The sequence below is a fragment of a genome, unplaced genomic scaffold (genome assembly GCF_019419815.1).
Source record: "Pyrus x bretschneideri cultivar Hongxiangsu unplaced genomic scaffold, Pyrus_bretschneideri_v1 Contig22, whole genome shotgun sequence".
Classification (NCBI taxonomy): domain Eukaryota; kingdom Viridiplantae; phylum Streptophyta; class Magnoliopsida; order Rosales; family Rosaceae; genus Pyrus; species Pyrus x bretschneideri.
The window spans coordinates 2370388-2382849 of NW_025999524.1; the positions used below are offsets into that span (position 1 = coordinate 2370388).

The 12462-nt window shown below is 35.6% G+C and overlaps 1 protein-coding gene and 1 pseudogene across 1 annotated transcript; one reads left to right on the forward strand and one right to left on the reverse strand.

Annotated features, from left to right (window-relative positions):
* Positions 1-2306: 2306 nt before the first annotated feature.
* Positions 2307-3723, reverse strand: LOC103950825 (zinc-finger homeodomain protein 11). The gene has a single exon (XM_009362065.3). The coding sequence runs from the start codon at positions 3476-3478 to the stop codon at positions 2522-2524; it is 957 nt and encodes a 318-aa protein (XP_009360340.2). The 5' UTR covers positions 3479-3723; the 3' UTR covers positions 2307-2521.
* A 5609-nt stretch (positions 3724-9332) lies between these two features.
* On the forward strand, positions 9333-10212 carry LOC125477519 (annotated as a pseudogene).
* Positions 10213-12462: the final 2250 nt, after the last annotated feature.

Consider the following 12462-nt stretch of genomic DNA (forward strand, 5'->3'; position numbering starts at 1 on the left):
TCAAAAGATCCGCCTATCAAATTTCTGATCCGTAATTTCTCAAAGTCCACATTATGCTTCTAGAACAACATACTAAAACTTCATTACGATCCAACGGTTGGATCTCCGCCAATCGCAAATTCAAGTGACGGTCAACGTTTGATTTTACAAACTTAGAAATCAAATTCGGGAAGATTTGTGCGTCGGATTCCAGACCTTTTAATTCCTAATGTCATCAAATATTACGTACGATTATGTATTAAAGTTTGGTAACAATCTAACGATTGGATTGTCAATTCATATAATGACCAAGTGGCGATCTCTATCAAAACTATAGTCAATCGAACATCACATATGGAATTAAGGTATCCAAATTAGTCTAGGAATGGCAGGTAGGGCCTTGGCCCACGTGCCGCCGCACGCCCTGACTTACCGGAAAATTAAACTATTTCCAAAATTTACCAAAATTCATAGAATTGTAGATCTCAATAAGGGGAGCAATTTTCATACCTGAGCCGAAGTCCAATTCGGCCGGCAAGTGCTCGGAATTGCCTCGAACTCGCCGGAAACCCCAAAGGTATGCTTCGATCCATCACCTATGGTGCTCCGCTACCCCTAAACCTGTTTAGGCTTTGTTTATGGGTTCAAGGAGAGTCTAATGGTGGTGGAGATCTAAGGAAATTGTTTCACAAATGGTGGTTCAAAGCCGAGAACCACTTGGACCAGCTCGTTGTTTTCTTCCCAAAATCAAGGCTAAAGTCGAGTTTGGATGAAGATTGATGGAAAAATGGCAGGGAAATGATTTGGTAGTGGTGAGAAGCTTTCATTTGCTCGAAAAACGCCGCGAGGGCATCGAAAATGGATGCCAACTGAACCGGGTTTGGGTGAAAAAAAACAGGTCAAAGGGAAGAAGTTTTTGATTGGGTGCCATTCACCTCTCTCTTTTCCCTCCTTTATCTCCCATCTCATTCATCACTTGCTTTCCTCTCTCCTGCTCTCATTGGGCAGCCCCCAATCCCTCATTTCTCTCATCCACTCTCCATCCTGGCCATACACGTGGTGCCATCTCCTCTCATCCTGATCCAACAAATCTGGAGCCTTCTAGATTGAAGGAAAATTACCAAAATTTCCTTAACTTTAAACGTTAATAACTCATTCGTTATAGCTCCGTTTCACGAATGGTTTGCGCCTACGCGTTCGTGAGATCGAGCTTTGTTCGAAAATATAAATTATGAACTGGAAAGGCCTACGGATTTTAAATAACTAATTTCCAAACTTCAAACTTCGTAACTAGTTTAATTAAAATATAAATTCAAATAAATTATATAAATTCCTGAAAAATAATATAAAATCTCAATAATATAAATACGTAAATTATAACAGTGAAATTCAGGAATGAGAATTCACATTGATCATCTCGAATTATCACTCCAATCCCCCATTGTTTTGATAATTGGTTCTATGTTCCATCCTGAATTATTACTTAAGTCTTAATTAACGTATTTATTTTTTTATTGGTGACACATCATATGCTTTATAACTTTGATCTAAAAATTAGTCTACCTAACATTACTCATAAATGAATACGATAAAGTAACATATGATATATTTTAAGTTCTTAACCAACTGTGCTCAGAAATTGAAAAAAAGAAAAGAAAAGGAAATTCTATTTAAGACACATTAGCATGGGGAAGGCTTTGTGTGACATCCCACATCGCTCAGGGGAGTGATCCTTATATGTATATTCTCATCCCTACCTAGCTCGAGGCCTTTTAGGAGCTCATTGGCTTCAGGTTCCATGGGAACTCTGAAGTTAAGCGAGTAGCGTGCGAGAGCATTCCTAGGATGGGTGACCCATCGGAAAGTTCTCGTGTGAATTCCCAGAAACAAAACCGTGAGGGCATAGTCGGGGTCCAAAGCGGATAATATCGTGCTACGGTGGTGGAGCGGGTCCGGAAAGTGATCATTCCCGGACCGGGATGTGACACTTTGCCTTTAAGCTTAATGGAAAAAAAAAAAAAACTTGAAACATTTAAAAAGGAATTTAAAATACCAAACACTGAAATTCCAAATGATGGTGTTGCCACCCAAAAATGGAAATATACAATATTATAATCGTTAAACCAGAAGGAAAAAGACAATCAGCAACTAAAAAACGAGAAATTTTTTATTGTGATGGAAACACAGATGATACATTGCGTGTGACTATATAAATAGTGAAATATTTGTATTAAAAAACCAATCACATTGAAAAATGTCTCCTAACAAACGAAGAAACATGTCTGCAAAAGAAAGCAACTTTATACTACTAATGGAAAGCTAAAACATCGATTAATTAACTTTGCATTAAGAGAAATATTTCAGCTAAACATATGCTTAACATTCTCTTTAATCGTTATCCTCTCTAATCCCTTCCCTCTCGACCTCACCACCTAAACAGTTACTTAACGAACGAGCTAGCAAATTGGCAAGAAATGTTTATACTAATACGCGTGATTAATTAACCTTAATATCTCCCAAAGCTTCCATCTTTCTCACTGTTTCACGACGAAGAAGACGACCCATTGTTGGAAAGGTGAAGGGGGTTGGCATTGACATTGTTGTCGGCGATGTGAGCATTCATGGAGTCAAAACCAAGTCTTTCACCCTCACCGTTGATCTCACTGACATTGCTGTCAATAATCATATTCCCGCCGCCGCCTACGCCGCCCGATCTCTCCAATCTCCTCCTGAGACCGTGCTTGTTATTGTGCATCCAAACCTTAAAAACTCCCCTCCCAATCCCCACCTCGCTGCAAAAATCCTCCACCGATCTTTCGTCGCTCTTTTGCACTCTCCACCCGACTTTCTCGGCAAAAGACGACATCTTTTCCTTCTGCTCCTGGCTGAACTTTGTTCTGGATCTCTTTTTCTCACCTGGGTACTTCTCCGTTTTCATCACAGCCGTCGGACTGAGCTGGTGCTGGCGCTGGCGCTGGTGGGGGTGCTCATCGGGCGGACCAGAAAAGCCGGAGCTGAGAGCGAGTAGCATTTGCGGCGGGGAAGCGAAATAGGAGGGGGGCAAGTGGGAGACTGGCGGGGGAGACTGCGGGCTCAAAGTAGGGTTGGGGCTGGAGCTGGGGCTGGAGCTTGAGCTGTGGTTGTTGTGAGCTGTTTTCGGCGCATTATTTTTGGGTCTGTGCTGATCACGGCAGTGGAAGTTGCGGTGACAGCCACAAGCGGCGCATTTTAGCGAGGTGGGGTCAGCTGGGTTGGAGGAGGGGGAAGGCATGAACTCGCCGCAACCGTCGAGAGCGTGGCCACCTAAGCTGGCAGCATGGTTCTTGAGACATTCTTTGTAGGCAACCACCCTTGTTCGCGTCGGCCGAGGCTGGAATGCGCCGCTGGTGAAGGATAAGGACCTGCCACTGAAGAAGTTGAATTTGGGGTCCGACGGCGACGGCGGTTCCGTGTCCGTATCTGGGGTTTGGATGGTGGCGGTGACGGTGGTAAAGTCCATACCTTTAGGCGAGAATAAGCATAAGAAATTGACGGGCGGATTGGGAATTAATTAGGGTTTTGATTTTAGGGAGTGAAATCTCAAAGGTGAAAACTTCAATGGGGTTTTGGAGGACGATTGGGGAGATGAAGGAAGTAATGAGAAGTGAAGAGAAATATATAGATGGGGTGTTTGTGGGGAAAGATATTTGATGTAGATTTAATTCGATAATTAGTGGCATACCTAAACCTGTTTTAGCTCCATAAAAACACAGACCAATTTCTTAACCACCAAATTAACCTAGGGGAAAAACTTAAAAATGAAATATTCTGTGTCATTTCTTGAAGAAATTTTTCAATACGTTGAAAATAAAATTTAATCATCAAATATATAACACAAATAATTGAATACTTAAAAAAAAATTTCAATCAATTATATTACGATACATCATCTTTGACAGACACTGAAATTCAAATGTATAACACAAATGATTGACGATTTAAAAAAAAAAAATCAATCAATTATATTACGATACATCATCAACACTGAAATTTCTTAAGGGATGGGGTTTAATCTGGGTAACGTATGTCAGTCTGTGGATTCATGTGTTTGTTCAGAGCAATAAATTAGGCTCTCATATAATTCTTTCTATTTGATCTTTTTTAGTTTAGGCAAAATTGCATAAATGGTATTTTGACTTTTTCAGTTGTGTGCAATTGCCCACGGGAACTAATTTTCTTTGATAATTATCACCTAAAATTTTATGTTGTGTTGCAATTTGGCACCCAAACTTCACAACCGACCACCTTTAACAAGAGCATTTTTGTTTGTTAAGTCAACTAAAGGCATGCTTGGTATTTTTTTTTTTTTTTTGTATAATTATCTGTTTATATAAGAAATGAGTATTAAGTAATTTAATTATATTCATTGTTTTAAAAATTATATGTTCATTTTAAATTGTATCAAATAACTACTAAAACATTTGTGACTGTTCATTTATTAGTAGACAGTCTGATTATTGTCAAAATATGTGTTTTTGCAGCTTGTTTCTCTTAAGGAAACTCAACACACTCTCTCAATTTGATTCATCAAACTTGGATCAAGGCATGTCTTCTTATCCAGTTCTTAAAAAAAAAAAAAAAAAAAAAAAGGCATGTCTTCTTATCACGAGCCATTATTTAAAAAAAAATGTGGATGAATATAGTAGACATATGTGCTAAATATAATTTGAAATTTGAGTGATCAACTGTAAATTTCTTTAGTATAGGTGACAATTTCATAAAAATGAAAAAATTCATACACTATTGTGCAAAACTTCCTTTTGTTCTCATATATTCGTTGGAGTCAGTGATTTAAAATTTTGGAAACCTGCAAGCCAATACGAAACGTATACGTGTCATGCGTATTAGTTTTCACGCATAGGATTCGTAGTACAAAGAGTACATAATTTGAAGGACACAGTTGCCTTCTGGTGCGCATCGTTTTGCTTTGACAGTGGCAGTGGGATTCCCTCCATTATACATCCCTGCTCCTCTTTGTAACCTCATATCATTCATGCCTGCTCCTTTCTTTTTCAAAATCAAAATACAGTCACGTGTTGTTATTATTTTGTATGTAGTGAACAATGCGAGATATTCGTTTATTCATGATAGAGGATCCGCCCCTGCTGGGCAAGCAACCATAGGTCATAACGTACTTTTTGCACAACAAAGCCACGGTTTATAAACTTTAAGGAGAAATCATAAATCAGAAATGATATTTTTGTTATCATATTGCTTAGCTCTTTTCTTAATAAAGAAGATTTCTCCTATTTACAAATCACAGTTTAAAACATGAATGAATAACTTATCAATAACACAAAATTAAACATGTACATACACATGCCAATATGATTGGCCAGTAATTAAGCATAAATGTGGCAGCTTCCAAAGAAAGAATCGAAGTATTCTCCTTCTAATTATATTCAAAATAAAAATTTATCGTTCATTTATGTAATAACAATAATTATCGTAAAACACCTTGAATTGAATTGAAATTAAAGGCCAATTTGTCAACTTGACTTATAATTACTCCATCCATCAATCAAATATTAATGATGTGATGGCAAATTGACACCTTATGTTTAGGTTAACTTGATCTTGCAGAATCAAACTTGATTAGAAAGTTAAACAAGTCATTACCAGAAGAAAAAAAAAAGTGTTTTTATTTTTAATTAAAAATTCAAATGCATGTCGGTTACTAGTTCATATTTAATTTTAAATTTTAAAATAATTTCTGATCACACTATATACAATAAACGAATGAGATTACATAATTTTTAGAATCTTTAGGTAAAGATCAGGCGAGGATCCTTTCCCATTCTCAATTATCTTCTCAATGATCCACGTGTTGCAATGACCACACTGTAGCAAGAAATGCGGCCACACGCCATGTTTCAATCAATCAGTTACCTACTCTTTTGTAACATGTTTCATATGAAAGGATAACACTCGGCCATTTAAAAAATAAGTATGAGTTTTTATTTAAAATTCTTTATTGTTAATTTATATAACTTTGTTTTAAGAATCAGAACTGTTTATATTTTAAATCATTTTATAAATATCGCTTCTAAAAAAGTTAATTAAAACTAAGATTGTTTAGTCATCTAATTATATAAAAACAGATGAACGAAAAACATTACAAACCATTTATGTATTTGTCACAATAGATTGATTAAATGATCTTAGTTTTAATTTTTACAAAATGATTCATATTATGAGCTATTTTGATTATAAGCACAAAAACTCTGTGATTCGAACATGAAAATTTTTGAATACAAGTTCTTACTCATTCTTTGGTAACCGGGTATTATTCTCATATTAATCATGGTAACAGCATTTAGATTTGACATTATTCATCTCTAAACAAAAACAAAAAACATAAGGCACACAACGTTGGAATAATCCCAATCTCTCTGTCCATTGTTTGAGATGTGATATTTTGTGTTTTATGTTTCAAAACCTCAATTATGCTCTTGTTAGAATCCAATTAAACAGAAAATACGCTCACAATGGGGTCTCAAAATTCTTCCTAAATCCTATATAAAAGGATGCTATGGATGGTTGTGATTTCGATTATTTTGTAAACCACTCACATGTATTAACGGTTAAAACTAACGCATAGACATATGCTCGATCAGCTTTAAAAACACAAGTGATTAAGCAGTGTGATCACACTCAATGTCCGAAAAGAATAAAGATTAGTTGGAACCCAATAAGTAGTGATTAGGGATTTGTATGAGCAACTTGAAACCTAGCTAGCTACTTAGGTATAGGCCATAGAAAAAGGAGGGGTTTAGGATTGAGGGAGTCAAAAACCTCTTAATTGTTCAAACAATGTTATGGCAATTCTGTCATTCTCCAGCAGCACGCGCAATGAGAAAAATGATACAAGATGGCTCTCTCTATGGAAGTATTAGTTTTGAGTGCTTCCACGACCAAATTAGAGCATGCAGTGAAGATATTACATTCACAAAGTTTTTTCATTGCTTCGTTCCAATTTGTCCTTTGTTTCAATCTGGGTTTTGTTTCTTTGGCACGCAAGGCAAAGCAGAAGTATCTAATTGAGGAAACAAAGAAAAATAAACCCTTCAATTCCAAAATGTGTTACGTGAGAGTTTGAATAAACCCTTCAATCTCAAAATGTGTTAGGTGAGAGTTTGAACTCGGGTTAAGACTTCAGAGTTCCAAAGCTTTATGGCATCAATGTCACTGTTGGAGAATAATCCCAGAACAAAAACATTACAAAATAATATAAAACTTTATGTCTGAGTTTCACACCTAATATCACTATTGACATTTTTGTGATAATACCCAATAATTAATAATATGTGATTAAGTTGAGACAATATCAACAATGTTAATGATATCGCTACTCACTCGAGAGAGTAGAGAGTAGAGACATGTGAGACTCTAGCTGAATAATTAAAAGAACCTGATTCCATAAGGGTCCATTACAATTACAAGTGGCACGCGTGGGCCAAATTTCAGAATATGGACGATCAAATTTTTATCCTTTGCTGAGCATGCAGTAGAGAAAAGGGGATAATAATATTACAAGAGCATGCTTGAAATTATATTTATGGGTGGATCAGCATCCACCTAAAGGCATTTATGTTCTTTCATGCAAATATCACACAACAAGATAAACACCAATCCAGCTTCCACCCAAAACTGAAATATCTTCCACTTTCCGCAAAGCCTACTAAATCCCCCAAAGGATGGATAAGCATTATCTTATTACTATTTTTGCATATGTAATCACATCACTAATCCCCTTTTTTATTTTCTCTAATTGTTGATTTGTTATTCACAAGTTAAAGTGTCCCAAATCATGCAGCAGCAAATAATTTAGTTTTGCTTCCAAATGATAGAAACAAATAATGAATGATATTCGTTTTCAAGTAAAGGTTGTGTCTAAGTCGAAGTCTAACACAGCCATTTATAGCAATTTTGGATTAGTAGATAATCTTATTATCTTGATACCAAGAGCATTACTAGGACCAACAAGCAAGTACATCGTGTCCAAATTAAAAATGAGTTATCATGGCCAATAGCGTTGAAGTGAAGGACAACCTTATTAGAATCACGGCAAGTTGTAAGTTGTGAATCTGCTTAATTGTAGTCACGAGCAGGATGCAATTCCCAACTAGCCTCTTCCGGGCTAGGAAATGGTGAATAACCGTAGTTCGCCACCAGTTGTCTTCTTTTTCAAATAGCAAAAAAAGGACAGCTTAGTAGCCTTGAGATAAACCTATCTTTGTAATTAAGATTACTACTTAAACATCAAAGGTGATTTTGTTAACTAGACAGTATGTACCATCTCCAAAGAATATGAATAATGGTTTTGATTATGATATTTGTAAGTACGGTGAAGATATGTACGCATAAGTTGAAAGACAAGTAGGTTCCACATGAGAAGAACTCAAGCATTATCCAAAAAAAATTATCACTAGATTAGTAGTTACTTAATTGCAATGTTACATTGAAAACATAAAATAGAGAGAGTTCGACAGGTACCTAAAACAAGTGTAATTGTAAGATGAACTAGAAGCTGGCAGCTGTTGCAAGAAGAAAAGTATATATGTTCACAAGGCAAAGTCATTTTGCACAATCCAAGTTGCAGGTTTTACAAAGTTAACTGGGGTGTTGGTTTTGTCTTGTAAATTGAACATAACCATATCACACTCAACAAATCCTTGTAGTATATGGAATTTGGTGTACACCCAGAAGACTTTAAAGCGACAACAGAGAATGAACCGTTGCTATCGACAAACCAAGCTTCATCTCCAATGCTTTTCACCTCAACATGTTCGACAATTATCGCTTTATGATGGAACACCAACTTGTAAACGAGGAATTATAGTCATATGAGGAAGGGCTCTCATCGTTGTTTGAACGCTTCGAACATAGAATTGGTCTCCCTTGATTGATTCCACAAGATATACCCGACGAGAAAATCCCAAGTCTACTCTAGGTACAAAATTGTTTTTGTAAAACGTCTCTACTGCAAGTGAGTGTGTCACCTCATGGCCACAATTTCTAATTGCATAGACTTGGCCTTTGTAAAATACAACATCAGTCATTCCATGACCTCCAATGAAGAGGGCTAAAGAGTTAAAGGACCAAAATATGGTTTGATTTGGAGAAAATTCATTTCTAGCTGACGACTAGGTTAAAAATTAAGGAAAACTAATGATAAGGGTTTCAAAATTTTGAATATTAACCAAAAACCATGTACTAACTTTATTTAATGGTTAGGACAAAACCCAATATTAAACTAGCCCAGTTAAAATGGTCCAAACTATAAATTTCCGATTTTGCCCCGACGGCAAGTCTTTGTTCGTTTATCCTCTCTTCGTTTCTTCTCTTTGCTATTCCTTGCCTCCATAACCTCAAATTCCTCATCTCCTTTCATCACCAACCGGAGCTACAAAGCGAGAGAGTGAGAGAAACAACCAGAGCAACGAATATGATGACCATCCTCTCCTCTGAGACCATGGACATCCCCGACGGTGTCAAGATCAAGGTCCATGCCAAGATCATCAAGGTCCTCACGGGAATACATCCAGAAAACGGAAGGTGAAGGTCAAGGCCTGGTTCGGCTCCCTCAAAATCAGCCCCGCCATCCGCACCGCTCTCTCCCACATCGGAAATCTCGTCACCGACATCATTAAGGGGTATCGCTACAAGATGCGTTTGTGTATGCTAATTTTTCCATCAATGCCTCCATCACTAATGAGGCCAAGTTGATCGACACACGTAACTTTTTGAAAGAAGGTGAGTAAGGTGGATATGATGATGTTTCTATCACCCAATGTGAAAAGGTCAAGGATAACCCCATCTTGGATGGAAATGAATTTTTCACGATCTTGTGCCCTGATCAACCAGAAATGCCATCTTGTATATCAGGAAGTTTCTTGATGGTATCTATGTGAGCGAGAGGGGAACCATTGTTGCAGAGGAATGAATGGTGTTTGTTTTTGTGTTCTTTCTGAATGTAGTTTAATTTCTTGATGGGATTGGCTAGTTATTCCTTTTGTTGGAGAGTTCATGTGAAAGAAAATATATCAAGGGGCAGATGCAGGCTGCGGGTTCTGTTGAATGTTTGATTGTGTTGCTGTTTTTGGTAAGAAATTAGAGAGAAAAATATTAAATATATGTCATGGTTGATATATTTGATTCATTTCATAGAGGAATAATGGAGAAACTGATGGATTTAAGTACTTGAGGGAAAGATACCCTTTTGTAATCACTAAGCTACTGCATTACATTGGAAGTATGTGTGAGCATTCTTTTGTTACTTCTGGGTACGACGAAGCATTGATTGGAATGGAAGGTAGATTTAAGGCAAAGTTGTATTGATTTGGAAAATAAGCCAATAGAATGCTAAAATAAAAATGAGAGTTTGGTTCGTTTAATTTTTTTGTTTGTTTGTTTGTAATATCTCATGTTCTCAAGGATTTGTTTTGTGATGTAGTTTATAAACCTTTGATGTTGGATGGCTATTATATGTGTGCATTTGAGGTGCTGTGTCGTGTGTTTGTGAATGAAAATAATAAATTTGTAAATGAAAATTTATGTGGTGTATTTGAAGGTGTTTTAAAATTGTGTTTTTGTTTCATGCATAACAAAAAAATCGTTGTTTAGTTTAAGAAATAGTGATATTACTTGTGTTCAATTATATAAATAGTTAATGTTCAATTTTAGAAATAGGTAGTGTTCAATTTCAGCAACAGTACTCGTGTTCAGTTTCATAAATAGTACTCGTGTTTAGTTTCATAAATAGTTCTCGTGTTCACTTTCATAAATAGTAATTGTGTTCAGTTTCATAAATAGTGATAATACCCATTTTCAGTTTAAGAAATAGTCAGTGTTAAGTTTAAGAAATAGTGATAATAGCAGTGTTCAGTTTAAGAAATAGTGACAACACACCTATTCAATTCTAGAAATAGTGTTTAGTTTAAAAATTAGTGATGACATCAGTACTCAGTTTAAGAAATAGTGATAATGTATTTGTTCAATTCGAAAATAGTTAGTATTTAGTTTAAGAAATAATGATAGTACAAGTTTTCAATTCAATAAATAGTCAGTTTTCAATTAATAAATGGTCAGTTTTCAGTTCTAGAAATAGTCAGCGTTTAGTTTAAGAAATAGTAACAGTACCTATGTTCAATTCTAAAAATAGTTAGTGTTCAACTTAAGAAATAATCAGTATTCAATTTAAGAAATAGTGATAATATTAGTCTTAAGTTTAAGAAATAATGATAATACCCGTTTAGTATACAAAATAATGAGTATTCAGTTTAAGAAATAGTGATAATACTCGTGTTCAATTTACGAAATAGTGAATGTTCAGTTTAAGAAATAGTGATAGTACCACTACTCAGTTTAAGAAATAGAGAGTGTTCAGTTTAAGAAATAATGATAGTGCCAGTGTTCAATTTAAGAAATAATAATACTACTAGTGTTCTATTTAAGAAATAGTATCGATACCCCTATCCAATTTGAGAAATAGTTAGTGTTCAACGTTTATAATTGATAATTTTGTTTACTTGGGGAAATAACGTAGCTATTTGATTTTCCTTTTTTTACTTCAAGACGTAAAGTATCAAATTGTTAGTATGATATCAATGCATTTTTTGTTGATTTGTTTTTCAGGTTGTTGCTGGGACAGAACAAAGCCACGAACAACACTGCCGGTAAAGGCAGATAATAAGAAAAAGGTGGCGATGTTGAAAACACTTGAGCCGGTGAAAATACCAGAGCTTTACGAGCAAATCTACAAGACCATTGTTTTATCCGTCAAGAGTTGAGACCCCACTGGCAAATCTACAAAGACTCACAAACTGAAAATGAAATTGGGATAATTTCCAATGGAGTGGCTCTTGCATTCCAGGAGAATGGGTTCTAAGTGGTAAGCAAAATTAAGGGTGGAAATTGATCAACAAAAGAATCTAAACCACCTAATTACAAAAAAGTAATAAACTAATAAAATAATAACAATAAAAAAACATAATATATATATATATATATATATAATAAAAGAAATTGGGGAAGCAATTGCACCCATTTTCTTTAAATGTGCAAAATGGTTTGAGGAGGTGGCCACTCTCCTTCACCCACGTTGAGTTTTACCTTCCTTTTAGGAGGAAGGGAGACGACAAGAAGAAAACAAGAAAAAAACAAAAACAAGCAAAACTTGAAGAGAGAACAAACAGCCAAAACAAAAAAGAAAGAGAGAAAGAACTGGCTGGCATAATGGCATACTTGTAAATAAAGGAAGTTTATCTCTAACAGAATTGGCTGACAGAATAACATTGCTGTTAAGGGCAAATGTGGAAAAAAAATCATTTTGTTTTGGGCTTTTAGTTCAGCTCATATGTGTTAAATGTTTGTGGGTTTGATATAAATTAGTTTTGTTCTTATGATTAAATATAAAGCCTTTTTAGTTAAATAATAATATAG